The sequence below is a fragment of the Haliotis asinina genome, chromosome 7 (assembly GCF_037392515.1).
Source record: "Haliotis asinina isolate JCU_RB_2024 chromosome 7, JCU_Hal_asi_v2, whole genome shotgun sequence".
NCBI lineage: Eukaryota > Metazoa > Mollusca > Gastropoda > Lepetellida > Haliotidae > Haliotis > Haliotis asinina.
The window spans coordinates 11171488-11188560 of NC_090286.1; the positions used below are offsets into that span (position 1 = coordinate 11171488).

Genomic DNA, 17073 nt, shown 5'->3' on the forward strand with positions numbered 1-17073 from the left:
ACGTATTTGAAGGCGTCAGATACAATTGATATACGACACTTTAGCTCGTATCATTGTTTTTCTCCTCCTGGGGTACGAGCTGCTGGAGGCTCATCTATTTTAGTAAGGGAAGGAGAGATCCATAGCCCTGTGTTGCTGAATGTCAATCAAACATTACTTCCGTCGCCATCCTATGGTCCACAATTTAGATAAATTAAAACTCATTAATGCTAAAACACGGCGTACTTTCAAGCAAAGTAAACGCCAGTCTTGGCGCAACTATGTATCAAGAATCAATTCGCGCACGCCAATATCAAAGGTGTGGAATATGATCGGGAAAATATAGGGTAAGGGATCAAAATCTAGCATCCACCATCTAAAAGATGGGAACCAATTATTGACTAATCAATCAGATATTGCAAACAAACTTGGTGGTACGTTGGCCAAACATTCTTCCTCATCTAATTATGTACCTGAATTCCAAAAATATCAAAAACAGCAAGAAAAGAAATATATTAATTTCAATGCAGATAATGGAGAAGACTACAATGAAACCTTTTCGATACATGAGCTTCATACTGCTCTTGATCAGGCTCACGACACTGCTTCTGGAGCTGATAACATCCATTATCAACTTCTGAAGCACTTACCAGAATCATGTTTGGAGACACTGTTACATATTTTTGATAACATCTGGACAAGTGGAAATTTCCCTTCGTCGTGGCGTGATGCAATAATTGTTCCCATCCCCAAACCTGGGCGTGATCATACTGATGCTTCCAAATATAGGCCAATTTCATTAACTAGCTGTGTTTGCAAAACCATGGAACGCATGATAAATAATCGACTTGTTTGGTACTTGGAAACCAATAACCTAATAACAGATATTCAATGTGGTTTCCGTAAAAACAGAAGTACTATCGATCATTTAGTGCGTTTAGAATCTTTTGTTAAGAATGCCATAATTAATAAGCAGCATGCAGTATCGATTTTTTTCGATTTAGAAAAAGCCTACGACACTACCTGGAAACATGGGATTTTAAGAGATTTACATGACTTTGGGTTACGAGGTCGTTTACCTCAGTTCATAGCCAACTTTTTAAATAACAGGCAATTTCAAGTTAGAGTGGGTTCTACCCTGTCTGATCATTACAATCAGGATCAGGGTGTTCCACAAGGCAGTGTTTTGTCTGTAACACTTTTTAGTATACAGATAAATAGTTTGTCAAAAGTTTTAAACGATTCAATTGATGGATCGTTATTTGTGGATGATTTTAATATTTCTTGTCGTGGTAAAAATATGCATACTATTGAACGGCAACTGCAGCTGTGTTTAAATAAAATAGATAAATGGTGTCTTGAAAACGGCTTTAAATTTTCTAAATCCAAAACTAATTGTATATACTTTTGTAGAAAATATAAACCGCATAAAGATCCTGAACTGTTTCTAAACGGATCTCCCATAAAAGTTGTAAAGGAGGCCAAGTTTTTGGGAATAATTTTTGACTCACATTTGTCGTTTCTACCACATATCAAATCCCTCAAAACTAAATGCCTGAAGGCACTTGACTTGGTGAAAGTCGTTTCAAATTCTAAGTGGGGAGGGGATCAAGCTACCCTCCTGCAGCTTTATCGATCACTGATCCGGTCAAAACTTGATTATGGCTCCATTGTATATGGTGGAGCCTGTAAAAGCAACCTAAAACTTTTGGATTCTGTTCACCATCAAGGTCTGAGACTTTGTCTTGGCTACTTTCGAACTTCACCTGTTGACAGCCTGTGCGTTGAGGCTGATGAGCCATCTCTTGAGCAGCGACGTATAAAATTGGCTTTACAGTATGTAACAAAATTATATTCCAGTGAGTCAAACCCTGCATATAACTGTGTTTTCAGTTCTCTGTATGAGGCTTTATACAAAAGGAAATCTTCTCTTGTTCCGCCTCTTGGTTTAAGAATTAAACCATTTCTTTCTTCAGCCGGCATTGAGCTGGAATATATAACTCCTTCCCGTCTTCTGTCTTCTCCTCCTTGGCAATTGGTTAGGCCCCAAGTGGACCTAACATTAACTACTTTTAAAAAATCAGAAACAAATGAATTACAATACAAACAAGAATATAATCAATTAAAACATAAATACAGCAATTATAAACCTTTATTTACAGATGGGTCCAAGGATGGTGGCGCAGTGGCTTGTGCCACTGTCATTGGATCCAGAACAATATCTTCTAGATTACCAGGTAATAGTTCTATTTTTACAGCAGAAGCTAACGTCATACTAACGGCTCTTAAATATATTGAAAGACACCCTAAACATAAACAGTATATAATCTATTCCGACTCTCTTTCATGCCTTCAGGCTATTAAAAATATTTCTTGTAAACATCCACTTTTAATTGAAATTGTTGAATTGTATAATAATCTTGCCACTGGCCAATGCGACATCGTCCTTTGTTGGTTACCCAGTCACGTAGGCATTTCTGGCAACACAATGGCCGATCTTGCTGCTAAGGCAGCACTCAACAAATCTGTGACACCACTTCTTATTCCTTACTCAGATTATAAAGCTACAATAAGATCTTACATCCGTGATCTGATGCAGAAGAAGTGGGATACCCAGGTAGGTATAAATAAATTACATGAAATAAAACCTTATATCGGTTATACTTACTTGGGTTGTCAGTCCAGAGTTGAGGAGGTCATTATGCGACGATGTCGCATTGGCCACACAAGGTATACTCATGAATACCTATTGAAAGGCGAGGATCCTCCGTTCTGCATCCCTTGTGATGATAGAATTACCATCAAGCATATTTTGCTTGACTGTGTTGAGTATTCTATCACAAGGGATAACTATTTTAAATCACGAACTTTGAAGGATCTTTTTAGTAACGTAAATTCTCATTTAATTATTGCATTTTTAAAAGAATTAGATTTGTTAAGTGATTTGTAAATAGATATATATTTTATGGATGGAAGTTTGAATTAGTAACTAAGATTGTTAGTGGCTGTATCCTCGAGGGGGGTTAAAGTACTGTAAAATTATTGTCCCCCTGAGAGGATACGTAAGTCCCAAAACATTTGAAGTAAATTTGAGCTTTCCAGGATTTTTAGACGTAGTACTCCTCTATTTTAATCGTGGCTACATTTCTTACAATCGCCAACAGCTGAAGGGATGGTGTAAATCCAGCTAGGGTCCATGCAGGTAGCAAAGGTACTGTAAGTCCCCATGGTCCCTAGTGTGGTGATCTACCTTTGGTTGTTGGCGATATATATAGTCTGTTTTTATATTGCATCGTCTAAATAGCGATATTAGTTTTAACGCTCCACGCCAGTTTTATTTCAAATTGTGATAATCTGGTTGTTGTACTGTCCTTCGATGACAGGTTTTTATAATATACATATAGTCCTGTTCATTGTTAAATGTTCCCGTCACGATATGGCTGCCAAGGTGACGTTAAATATTAACTCACTCACTCACTCAGATCATAAAACAAAGTGTTCCAATCTTAAATGCTGATATTAAAATGAATCGAATTATGGAAAATGTAACTATGATGAAAGGTAAACGCCAAATCCGTAACTTAAAACATATATTGACACGCGCCAAATTCGACTCGTATATTAAACTTACATAATTCAGTGTCTCAAAATGTAAGCGGAGGAATTGTGGAACTTGCGTGTATATGCTTGAAAGTTCATGTATAAAGTTCAAAAACAGGAAACAGCTATTTCATGTACACTCTAACATGGTCTGCGTGTTATTTATGTTATTATATGCCAAGGGTGTCATGATGAATACATTGGACAAATATAGAGTGCTTGCGGGACAGAATGCGCGTCCATAAACAGCAGATTAAAAAAAACAACAAACCAGGTGCATCCCCTTAAGCGCTCACATCGACAAATGCGCAGCAGGAACGGAAATAAAAATTAAAATATTCCTTTTTATAATATCAATACTACTGATGCCATGGAGCGTAAAGCTAACTTTTCATTTAAAAAATGTGTCCATCGTTAAATCAGTAACGCAATGTATTTGAATTATACTTGTTTTTCTTATCCTTCTAGTACTGTCAACGTTAAAGCCGCCAATGTGACGTCACCGCAATGCCGTGTCACAACATTTTTAAGTGACACCAAGACAAAAGTGACGCCATAACAATCTGTTTAACTGTAATCACTTCTTCCTGATACAATTGAAACATCTATCTATCTATCTATCTCTCTATCTATAAAGGGCGACTATGCTTGTCGTAAGAGGCGACTAACGGGATCGGGTGGTCAGGTTCGCTGACTTGGTTGACACATGTCATCGGTTCCCAATTGCACAGATCGATGGTCATGTTGTTGATCACTGGATTGTCTGGTCCAGACTCGATTACTTACAGACCGCCGCCATATAGCTGGAATATTGCTGGGTGCGGCGTAAAACTAAACTCACTCACTCACTCACACTACCACAGCCTCCACATGTGGGTTTAGGAAGCAGTGTAGCGTTCACGTACAAAGTCGTAGTACGACGGCATTAGGCGAGGACCCACAACATGAATTTATACTCGGTTTATGAACCACCGTTGCCGTCACACTTAGACTGGTTCCCCTGCCCTATTCCGCGCTGCGCTTTCGCTGCACTAGCCAGCTTGCTGAGCGTAGCATAGGCAGAGTGCCAGTCTACCGTCACACTGTGGTTAATGAACCAGCGATAAGACAAGGACCCACTGCCTTCACACTCGGGTCTATGAACAAACGGTATAGGGACACAATATTTTAGCTGGTACATATTGAATCCTGGGTCCATATAAAAGCTAAAGTGATATCATGGCAATGCTTTCCTCGTTGTCGTTTGCTTTCGCTATTAGGGCTACCAAAGACACAATGACAAGGCTGGCGATGTCGTCAGACGCGAAGTAATATCGGGTGGTGACACGCTTCAAGCCAACACAGTGACCGACAGTTGACAACTGAATACAGACAAGACTTGTGCTATGGCTAAAGTGAGAAATCTTTCTAGTACTGAAACGTGGAAGGTTAGTTTAGTACTATAACCTTTCAGCATGATACACAGTAACAGGCAGGAATAAGAAAATACCTACCGGTAACGAGGTTGAAACAGGCAAGGAAAATCAGAACACCGTCGCGCACAGCCATCGTGACACACTGACCCACAGACCAGGAAGGAGATCAACATTACGAACCTGTCCAACTGCATTCAGCAACGGTACAGTGAACAGTACAAAAGAGACTGTCCTACAAGACAGATTTCATGTCAACATGGTTCTCACATAACACTGACGTTCTGTGTTGGTCCTTTATTTGCCTATAATAACGAACGCTACAGGAACGCTTGCAGGAACTATTATCGTTAACAAACCCATTTATACACCTTATGTCAGGGTGAACCCAATCATGCACAGCAATGTTTTAATTTACAGGAAAGGCATCGCAAGGAACACCGGTAAGTTATATCTAAACAGGATACATATTGCCTGGAGCCGTAATAAATATGTACATCTCGCATGTCAGTTGGCTACAGAGAATATATCCTACATTCGTTGTTAAAAGATGCTTACACGTGGTGAGGCGTGAAGAATTGACCTTCAGTAACCCATTCCTGTATTAAACGACGTTGACATGAGATCTATGGCCATGATTGTCAGCAACACATACATTCTGTTCGTTTTATTCACACATGACTTTCGTTTATGTGACCACCCCTTGTCAGTGGAAGACTGGGGCTCTGTCGCTCTGCTAACTCGGTTGCTATGTCCAGGAGTGAGGGGTCGGAAGACCTGGACTCCTAACTACCCACATCACATTTATGTGCTGGCACACATAATTCATAAACGCAACACCAAGTACACTCACATACTTCTTGCTCTGCCTCAGTCCATATATAAAAAACAACTTCATCAAGAGACGGTGTAGGCTCGTACCACACGGGTCAGCTAAGTGGTGTGGGCTGGCTTCCGTCACGTGATAGTGCGCACCGCTAGCTCAGTGCCCAAGCTATCTTTTCATATGGTTTGATCCTGGCCTGATCGCAATCACATGTTTCAACTCATCGTTTTGATTCGTGAATCTTCTATCCGTCCCAGCACTCGTGAATATTATAACTGGAAAATTATCGTTAAGTACCACCCGCTAATTCTTTATTTATTTTATTGATGTGTTATGGTGTTTCGTCTCCCACGACGGATACATTTTTAACTTTGTAACTTACGACTAACGCCATTCTCGTTTGACAGCTTGTCTCTCAGGAATGTCTAGTCGTTATCAATCGTGAGTCAAAACTGTAAATCTATATACGGAGTCTTATGTAATTCTCTTACTGATTTTGGATGCATTTGTTACCTTATAACACTGGTCTGTATCTATCAATATTGTAAAATGAATGTGTTAAACAGATGTGTTGAATTCCCGGTAATCAAGAGTTGGAAATAGGCTTAACTTGTCTTGACAAGTTTGTTTTAAACATGTATTATTCATGCGAAAAAGATTGGGTACAAGTTATACAACTTAGAACACCCTCTTCGTAGTATTTAAAGAACATCATTTACATTCATTATTCAAGATGGACAGACAAGATCAGAAAGATGGGAAAGAATGGAACAGTTCCATTAATTAGTAAAATCATGTGCAGAGTGTCGGAATATTAAGAATTCCTGTCCGAAACCAACCCATCCTTTTCAAGTTGACGGGGAAATATTAAGTATTTATCTAGATACGTATGTGCATATGCATATGAATACGAGTGGACATATGCATACCATTGTTCTATGTGTGTGGTAGAGTGGAAATAAAATGGAAATGTTAAACAAATACTTTTCTTTCCAACAGAAAGGTAAGCATGTACATCCTTTTAACATATATTACCTATAGCATATTTTCTATGTACACGATTTGGTCGTACTCTTCAGCTCTGAAAATGTCAAGTGATGTAAGCACCAATCTACATCCTAATGGCTAGGGCATAACCTTGAAGATTATCAAAGGGAAAGGGAAGAATCATCAGCAAATAATCGTGTCAAGCAATCTAAATCATCAGCAATATCGCTGACATTAACAAGAAATAGGAAAGGACAGTGGACTGACCCTTGAGGGACACCAGCTTGTATATACTTCGGCTTGGATAGGGCTCCATTTACAAAGACGCTTTTTTTGTAATCAGCAAGCAAATTTAACAATGACCCATGAATTCCGTATTTTTCTAGTTTCAACAATAAACCCTTATGCCACGCACGGTCAAACGCTTAGATACATCACAGAAACACTCCCTCCGAAGTTCTGAATCGAACCAAGGTTTATCGGTTGTCAAATGGTGACCGTTTAGAAAGAATACACACTGATATAAGATGTTGAGATGCTTATAAAATTGTGTACAGGCTTCATTAACATTCCTGCAACTACTAAATATGTTATACCAATTTGTCTCATTAATCATAGCATTTAGTTTCTCATGGTCACCTCTTTCATAACAAAATACGTTTCTCTTACAGGCTAAGTTGGTATTTTCATGGGCATCAACGGTGATATATGAACCTTTGTGATCACTGATACTTTGACATAAATCTATAACACCTCTCTCTAAAACATCAACATCGTCAGATATAATGAAGCGATCACGTAGTTTGCTCGTTGTTTTCTTTACTCTCGTTGGCTCATTAATGACATTTTTCTGATTTTCCTGGTAATTAGATAATACGTGTTATTATTCGACAAAGTGTTTGCATTATGATCGCCAACAACGGCAACTTGCCGGAGATATCTAATGCAGTCTCAATACTACTGTCAAGCCGACTCCAGTATTCTAAACCTTTATATTGTGGTCTGCAAGTGACACACAACACAAGCGGATTTTGTAGGATAAACAATTTCACTTACTATATTATATTATTAATATAGATTCATCACAGTTGTTTTCAAGATGAGCGTGATGTAAATACATTATAACTTTATATACATTATAACGCTATAACATTATAACAAGGAAGCATTATAACACCATCCAAGGAAGCATTTCTGTCTCTCCGTATAGGATCATGAAAAATTCACCCATCTGAGCGTATCAGTATCAACATCTCAATCTAGGTAGGTTTCTGTTAGGCAAAGAGTGTCATACTCAGATACATATTCGGACAGGTGTTTCAGTTTGTTACTACACTGATCCTGACAAATGGTGACATAAACAGACAAAGCGCAACTAACACACAGCCTGATTTACATGAAGTTGCTCCGAATGTTCTTGACATGTGGAACTGAACGGTTCATATGACCATACAAAATATGGATAAAATGTCTTATTTGCATGCACGGCTGTTCCCAGAGTGTTAGGACAACTATTATGGTCTCAATAAACTATTTGTCAAGATCCCAGTGGTTCGAGCTAACATGGGCAACGCTCTTAGACTTTTACTATCATTTCTGTGCATTTCAAAATCGTGAAATGATTATCAAAACCAATGCATGCTGTTTCGTTTTGACAAATGCGAGACTACACGAACTCAGTGATAAGCAATATTTAGTCTGAAAGCCATAGGTATGCAGTCTGAATACGTTAACTGTTCCTTGATGAAAGTCGCACTCGGCAATATTCCAGCCATATGACATCCGGTCTGTACATCATCCATTCTAACCTTAATCTTCACTTGTTTATTTCTATGAAGGGTTATATTATCTCTGGAAATATACATGCATCAAGATGACATAAGTCGATGTATTCATACTATGTAAACTAGAATATTAAGTTACTGATTTGTACACAGTAACTGAAAGAATTAGCGTCCTCTAAACATTGATATACTGTTTGATGGTGCGATCGTAAACATAGCCGAATTTTATTGTCCCAAGATGTCACGACTCACATTATCCCGACTTGGTGAGATATTATTTGTACCGTGTGCTCAAGCTGCGATTTGTCTGTCTACTGTCTAGTGGCACGTACAGCAGCCACAGCTGACTGACTATACTGGAGCCTAACATTTGAAATGTTTTGTTGGTTTGGTTATTTTGTTGGTTGGTTTTTATCTCAAGGATCATGTTATTTTCTAGTAATCAACATAGTATGCACACGGGTTGGTTGTTAGACCGAATAAATCGATACATGTTCCTCGCCAGTTCACAACAGAGCGCGCTGCATTGCACCCGGTGTTTCGCCACATTTGAAACGGGCGGATGAGTCAGGCTGGACTTCACCATTATAGCATTCGCCAGCATTAACTACCTTGTTCAACCCATGCTGACTAAACTATATTTCTCTATGTGTGAAGTTCCTCTTTCTCATCTCCTTAAACGTATCCACTGAACATTTGTATCAGATGGACTAATATAACTGTATCTTTATACATTTAGTTATGTCAGTTTCTTTCAGGGAATATGTTATCATTATATAGCTATTGTTGTGGGTAGGGAAAGTGGTTGTCATGATGTTTGATGGCTGGTGCCTGCCGTCAATGTTATGAAGATATCAAGCTTAAGAATCAAAAGAAGTATTTTGGATCAATTTGTTTTTCATATCAATTCATATTTTAGTGGATTTAAAGAATAATAATCTTGGAATCAACTGCACAACTTCTGAAGATCGCCGAAAATCTCAAGCCAACCGTCGACCAAATGTCACAAATTTGAAATTCCAGATATCATATAATATATATGCAACACAAAACATGTCAATGTTGAGTCAAAATAAAACCTTGCCAAATACGAACAGAATCGAATAACAGAGTAATGAAAGCTAGTGCATGGTTGACTGAACCGGGCTATTTAACCATCCGTCTATGTGAAGTAAGGGGCGAAGTGGTGTGTAGGGGAAAGGAACGCTAGTCCTGGAACCAGTGCCCTCAACCATCAGACTCCCGTCTTCCCCCGACACAGGGGTGCAACCCACGGCAAAAAGATTGGGACCAGCAGTGGGGTGTTGTGGGCCATCGGGTCCACGAAGGGGGTTGGGAAGAGCTCTTAGCGTTACCCAGCATCCACCACGAGGAGGTGGCTCTTCAAAGGCAATGTTATCTGTATCGTTCTGTGTAGGTACTCGTAAGAAACGTCATGTCCCCACACAATTTAGAAATACTAACACTTAAATGATACCATCGTCTGGAGTTAAATGTACATACCTGTAACGAGACTGAAACTAGCAAGAAGAATCACAACACCGTCACGCACTGCCATTGCGACACACTGCGGCACAGACAGGGAGGGTAGATCTAGATTACAAATATATTCAACTGTGTTTTCAACGATTCACTGAATTTCAAAAGGGACTGTCGTTCAGATATCAATACAGCAAGCCCTTTAACATAAAATTGTAGTTTTCAGTTGGTCTTTTATTTGCCTATAATATTGAACGCTACCACCGGCAGTAACTATTATCGTTGAACCCGTTTATAGGCAATTGTCCATTGAGGGAAGCCATTCACAGAAGTGTTTGAATGTACGGGTAAAGCATAGCTTGGACACAGTACAACGCTGTAACAGTTACATCTAATTCACCAGGATAAATGTTGCATAGACTCGTGCTATTTATAGAGTCGTGCTTGTTATGACCAAGGTCGTTACAGAGCGTGAATGTCGCCGACATTCGTTGTTAAGATGTGAATGCACATGCACGGTAAGCCCTGGAGAATCTTCAGTAACCCATATGTGTCATAAAAGATGCTGACATTAGTGTACATGTCGATGCTCATGACGTCAATCACTTAATTGTCTTATGCTTAATGATTCTTGAAACGGCGTTTAAGCACACATACCCATTCTGTTCGTTGTATTCACAGTTTCCATTTGTGACCAGACTCATTTTAACCCTGGTTTCTCGACCTTGGAAATACCGAATCCCGGACCATGTCGTACACGAGTGAACTCAAACAGGTCTGTATGTATCAGCATTTTTATTTGAATGTGTCGCACGGGATGTGTTGAATTCCCGGTAGTCAAGAGTTGAAAATATGTTTAACGAAATGAAAACCGTGCAGAAAATATATTGCAATTTTGTATAATCACCAAACCATGAATTGTTGAGTGCGGCGTTATTCCCAGAAAAACGACTAAAACAAGGTCCCAGAACCAAGTACGTTCCCTCCGGCCCAGGACGGCCTTACTTGCGAACGCCGTAATTGAAGGAAGTCCAGATTTCCTCAAATTATGATTGTTAATCCCCAAATTCTGCAATTACTTGAACAGTCACAAGTAATATTTTACAAAAAGTATCTAAACATCAGGGGTGAGAGAATGGGTGAGCCTGAGAGTGTGAGTTACGATTTGAAGATACATTTGAAATATTTCATCCATATCGCGGATAACAAGTTATAAAAATAATAATAACACAAGGTGTCGATTACGTGGACAATTAAGTCAATTTCTTTTACAGACTCACTGATTAAATGAACGTGTACCTACTATCCTTCTACATTTTTGCAGTGAAATACTTGTCATTTGTGATGGAAAAATCAATACAGTCGCCAAAATATTTCAGCCATATCGTGCTTAATTACAAGTTATAATAATAACGCAAAGCGAATATTACGTGGACAAAACATACTAAAAACGCCGACAAAAGGCAAAACATTTGTCAACATTTTCCATTCATTTGGTGACAAAATGAGTGTATGAATATGTGAGTAGTTATCAATCACCATGCAGGTTGTCTTGCAGCTAAGTGTGGCACCCGTGGCGAGCCACCTCCTCGTGGTGGGTGCTAGGTAACGCCAAGAGCTCGTCAACACTCCCGTTGTGGACCCGGGGGTATATTTGGTCCACCAACCCGTTAACCGTGGATTGCTGCCCTGTGTCGGTGGAGGAGGAAATCCTGGTGGTTCCAGGCCCCTATTGCCCAACAAACCACTTTGGCCCTGGCTTCACCTAGACGGGTGGTAGAATGGGCCCGGTTCTATCAATCGGCTGGCCACGCCAAGCCCTGTGCATGGTGACTATTTTTGCACATTGTATTTGTTATTTGGTATTGGTACTTTCGATATCTATTGAATAAATTATAGTTTATATTATACTGCCTAGAGTCTTATGCCAGAAGGCGATGGCTCATGGGCAGGTCTGGTGATATTGACCTCTGAATAATGTATGTCTTCAATTTCTTGTCAAGGTCCGGACCAGTCTGGCATCAAATTGGTTGACAAAATACAGCTATTCAAGTCATATTCTCCGGAGTATAACACCCCTGTATCCCTGGTGTCAGCATCTTGGATACCCGGCGGTGCTTATTGACCCCGTCCTTGTTGACGCTCCATGGCGGGTGGGGAGCAGGGGTGCTGAACCAATCCTTTTCACTATGTCTCAAAAACTCACTGGTTCCAAGAGACGTCACTCAAATGCAAGTTCCTCAGATGATCATCATAGCTCTTCTGTAGATTCATAATCTCGATTCATTGTAATTGAAGCTGCTGACCATGCTCCAATAAAATTGAACCCATTCGCCATTTCTAAGGCTATTAATGAATGTTGTGGTCAGGTTAAAAATGTCACTCGCCCCCGTTCTTGTTGAATGTTCTAGAAAGCAGCAGTCTGTGAACCTTTTATCCATCAAACAATTTGCCAATGTTCCAGTGGTGGTTATTGTACACAAAACACTGAATTCCTGTCGTGGAATCGTCCGTGATCGCCCTCGTTGTCTCTCCGACATGAGTGAAGACGAGATTGTCACTGAAATGAAACATCAAGGTGTCACGGCCGTGAAGCGTTTCACTATAAAATGATTCTATCATCAAGACCCACACTTATCTTTTTACGTTTTCTCTTTCCAAACTCCCTACATGTGTTAAAGCTGGATACTTCAATATCGGAGTGGACGTATATGTCCCAAACCCACTCCGATGTTATAACTGCCAAAAGTTCCGTCAAGGAGCCAAGAACTGTCATCGAAATATTACATGAGAGTTCAGTATGCACGAATGAGTCTCTGAAGTGTGCTAACTGCAGTGGTGACCATCTTGCTTCCTCAAAATCCTGTCCCTGTTTCGTACATGAAGCCCAAATTTTTAAATACAAGTGCACTAACATTGTGTCCTATAATGAAGCCAAAACATTAGTGTCATCACAGTCTCCCTTTTCAACCAGAACATATTCAGCCGCAGTCTCGACCCCAACTTCAACTAAAGTTTCTGTATCATGCCAAACCGACATCTTACCCTTGAGGACTCTGATCTTCTTAATCACAGTGACTCACAAACATCAACATCAGCCTCTCAGACAGAAGTCCATCAGTCACAAGCTTCGTCATCCAATTTTCAAAAGGACAATGATACAGTTCTGTGCACTGCGCATACAGGAAACATTAAAAAACAATCAAAGAAGAAACACAGGTCCCTCCAACACTTGGAGGTTCCACCGTCCATCCAACCTACTGAGGTTCATAACACCTTTGAACTTCTTCAGATGGAAACCACTCCTACATTGCCTAACCTGGCGAGTGGAACTCCATCTCGGTGTCGACCACCAATTGAACCGCCATGAGTAACTGAAATCATATCATTCAGTGGAACTGCAGAGGACTTCGGCATAATTTCAATGAACCCCAGTTATTAGCACAAAATCTACATCCATCCAGTTTGTTTACAAGAGACATACCTTAAACATACAGATAAGTGTGATATAAGACGCTATGGTCCTTGTCATCCTTTTCACCACCGAGCGTTAAAGCTACCGGTGGCGCTTCTGTTCTTGTGCGACAGGACGCCATTCACAGTCCTGTTGCTCTTAACACTAACTTGCAAGCTGTAACAGTCCATCTCACACTGCATATTACCTTCACACTCTGTTCCTTGTACCTTCCTCCGTCTTCCAATATTCAGAAGCCTGACCTTCAAAAATTGTGTCATCATGGGCGATCTCAGTGGGCATAATCCTTTATGGGGACGTTCAAATATAACTCAGAAAGGCAGAATGATTGAGGATTTCATAGCTGACAACGACCTGTGCATCTTCAATGATGATTCAGTAACATAGTTGCATCCTGGTACAGGTACTTAGTCATCCCTAGATCTGTCTCTTGCAGATTCAACTTTGTTGAGTGGATTCACATGGTCAGTTTAGGATGACCTCTGTGGAAGTGACCACTTTCCTACAATTCTGAAACCTGTGTCACCATCTGATGTTCCCCCGTCACGATGGAATTTAAAAAAAACCTGACTGGCTTTTATATGAAACTCTGTGTCTTACCAAATTAGAACCTGCAATTTTCATGGACAGTCCTGATCCCATAAAATGTTTCTCTGAAGAATTAAATATAATAGCTGATGAATGTATCCTTAAGTCCTCTGCTGTTCCTCATATACGCAAACCATGGTTCAACGACAACTGCAAGCGAGCTAGGTAGGCATGGGAAAAGGCTGAACGATATTTCCGTCGCCATCTTATGGTACATAATTTAAATAAATTTAAAATTTTAAATCCTAAAGCGCAGTCCAAGGTATGGAACATGGACCAGAAAATTAAAGGTAAAGATACTCAATCTAGTGTCCAACATGGAGATCAAGTACTTACCAATAAATCAGATATTGTAAATAAACTGGGTGGAACTCTCGCTAAACTCTCTTCCTCCAGGCACCCGTGGCGAGCCACCTCCTCGTGGTGGGTGCTGGGTAACACTAAGTGCTCGCCAACCCCCCGTTGTGGACCCGGGGCATATTTGGTCCACCAACCTGTTGGCCGTGGGTTGCGGCCCTGTGTCGGTGGAGGAAGGGATCCTGGTGGTTGAGGGCAATAGGGGCCTGCAACCGTGTTCATGTTGCTCAACACACCACTTTGGCCCTGACTTCACCTAGACGGGTGGTTGAATGGGCCCGGTTCAATCAATCGGCTGGTCACGCCAGGCCCTGTGCATAGTTAGTATTTTTGCACATATCTATTTTTCTGGTCTTGGCTATTCTAAATTCAAATTATTCATGATATTGTTTTGCCTAGAGCACTATGCCAGAAGGCGGTGGCTCATGGGCCAATCTGGCATTACTGACCTCCAGGTTCTAATTGTCTTTAGAAATTGTCATGGATGGAACCAACCTGACATCTATTCTTTTTGACGGTATTGGCTACCTGTGTCTGTATTGCTTGAGTATAACATCCCTGTAACCCTGGTGTTTCATTGTTGGTTTCCACTTTAACGCCGTCCTTGTTGACACTCCATGGTGGGTGGGGAGCAGGGATGTCGAATCTACATCCATTCATTATGGCTTCCCAACAACTCTCTGGTTCTCGATCTAAATCCAAGAGAAAGCATGTAGACTTAGAAACTGTCTCGTCTTCTGATGATGAATCAGAAACAACAAACTTTCTTGGCCCCGTTTCCTGGTTGTCCAGGGAATTGAAGGACAACCATTAAAACTGAACCCTTTTGCAATATCGAAGGCAATTGCAGGAATATGTGGCGAAGTGAAAAACGTTACTCGGCTTAGAACAGGTTCCTTGCTGGTGGAATATGCCAGAAAACAACAGGCTGTTAATTTGCTTAAAGCTCGTCAGTTTGCAAATACAAGGATTGCTGTGTCACCACACAGAACGCTGAATTCGTGTAGAGGCATTGTTCGTGATCGGGCAAAATGTCTCTCTGACATGTCGGAAGTTGATATCGCAGCAGAACTTAAGTCTCAAGGTGTCACCTCTGTGAAAAGATTCACAAGAAAAGATGGCAACAGCACAGTCAAAACAAACACGTATCTGTTGACGTTTTGTCTTGCTACAGTACCAAAATCAATTAAAGCTGGGTACTTTAATATTGAGGTGGAAGTCTACATCCCTAATCCACTTCAGTGCTTAAAATGTCAGCTGTTCGGGCACGGTGCTAACACGTGCAAAAACTCCCCAAAATGTTCTCGTTGTGGTGAGAAACATGAGAATGTAGACTGCACAAATACCATCAAATGTGCAAACTGCCATGGAGATCACATGTCCTCATCACGATCCTGTCCAGTCTTTGAACAACAGGCTCATATTCTCAAACTTAAACACACCAATAATATATCTTTTGCTGAGGCAAAGAAACTGTTACCAATCACTGATAGAATCTCCACACAAAAAAATTACACTGCTGTTGTATCTACCTCCCGTCCAACAGTTGATCACGAGTGCCAGACCTCCATTTCCTGGGTCTCAGAAAAACAGACCATTATGTATACAATTTCTGATGAGGATACAGGAACATCCACCCAGACAGACATGATGCCTGAACCAAAAAATCACCATGAACCTGAAAGGAAAACAACCATGTCCAGAAAAGAACAGAAACAACAAAGACGAAAGGAAGCCAGGGTCCTCAAACATGTTGAGGTGCCTTTACCATTACAAGTCCCTGTAGAGGTTCATAACACCTATGAACCACTAGATATGGAGACAAGCCCTTCACAGTCATCCCAGCATAAAGGGACTTCGTCTCGTTCACGCTCTCCTATTGAGCCCCCATGAGTTGCTCTCATAATGTTATCCAGTGGAATTGCAGAGGCCTGCACTTGATTTGTCACTCTCAGATCCTGATATATACAACGAGTTTGAATGGTCAGTCCATGATGACCTTTGTGGAAGTGACCATTTTCCAACAATTCTCGCAGCTATAAATCCTACTGATAACGCACCTGCAACTAGGTGGAATTTTAGTAAGGCCAACTGGCCATTATTTCAGACACTCTGCACTGAAACCTTGAATAATAACGTTTTTGTCAATAGTCTGGATCCGATTCAGGTATTCTCTGATAAATTGAAGAATATAGCAAATGAAACTATACCAAAGTCCTCTGCAACCCAACACGTTCGTAAACCATGGTTTAATGATGAATGCAAACAGGCCAGAAAGAACAGGAAGAAGGCCGAGAAGTATTTTCGGCGACATCCTACAGTCCATAATTTAGACAAAGTTAAAATTCTAAATGCTAAGGCTCACCGCGCCTTCAAGCAGAATAAGCGTCAATCTTGGCGAAATTATGTTTCCAAGATAAATTCCCGCACACCAATTTCTAAAGTGTGGAATATGATTCAACGAATAAAGGGTAAAGGTTGCAAATCAACTGTGCACCATCTGAAGGATGGTGACGATGTATTGACAGATAAGGGTGATATTGCCAATAAGATTGGTGTAACTCTCGCCAAACATTCGTCTTCATC

The 17073-nt window shown here is 40.4% G+C and overlaps 1 protein-coding gene across 1 annotated transcript; it reads left to right on the forward strand.

Moving 5' to 3' along the window:
* Positions 1–15531: 15531 nt before the first annotated feature.
* LOC137291272 (uncharacterized) lies at positions 15532–16380 on the forward strand. The gene has a single exon (XM_067822574.1). The coding sequence runs from the start codon at positions 15532–15534 to the stop codon at positions 16378–16380; it is 849 nt and encodes a 282-aa protein (XP_067678675.1).
* The last annotated feature ends 693 nt before the right edge of the window (positions 16381–17073 follow it).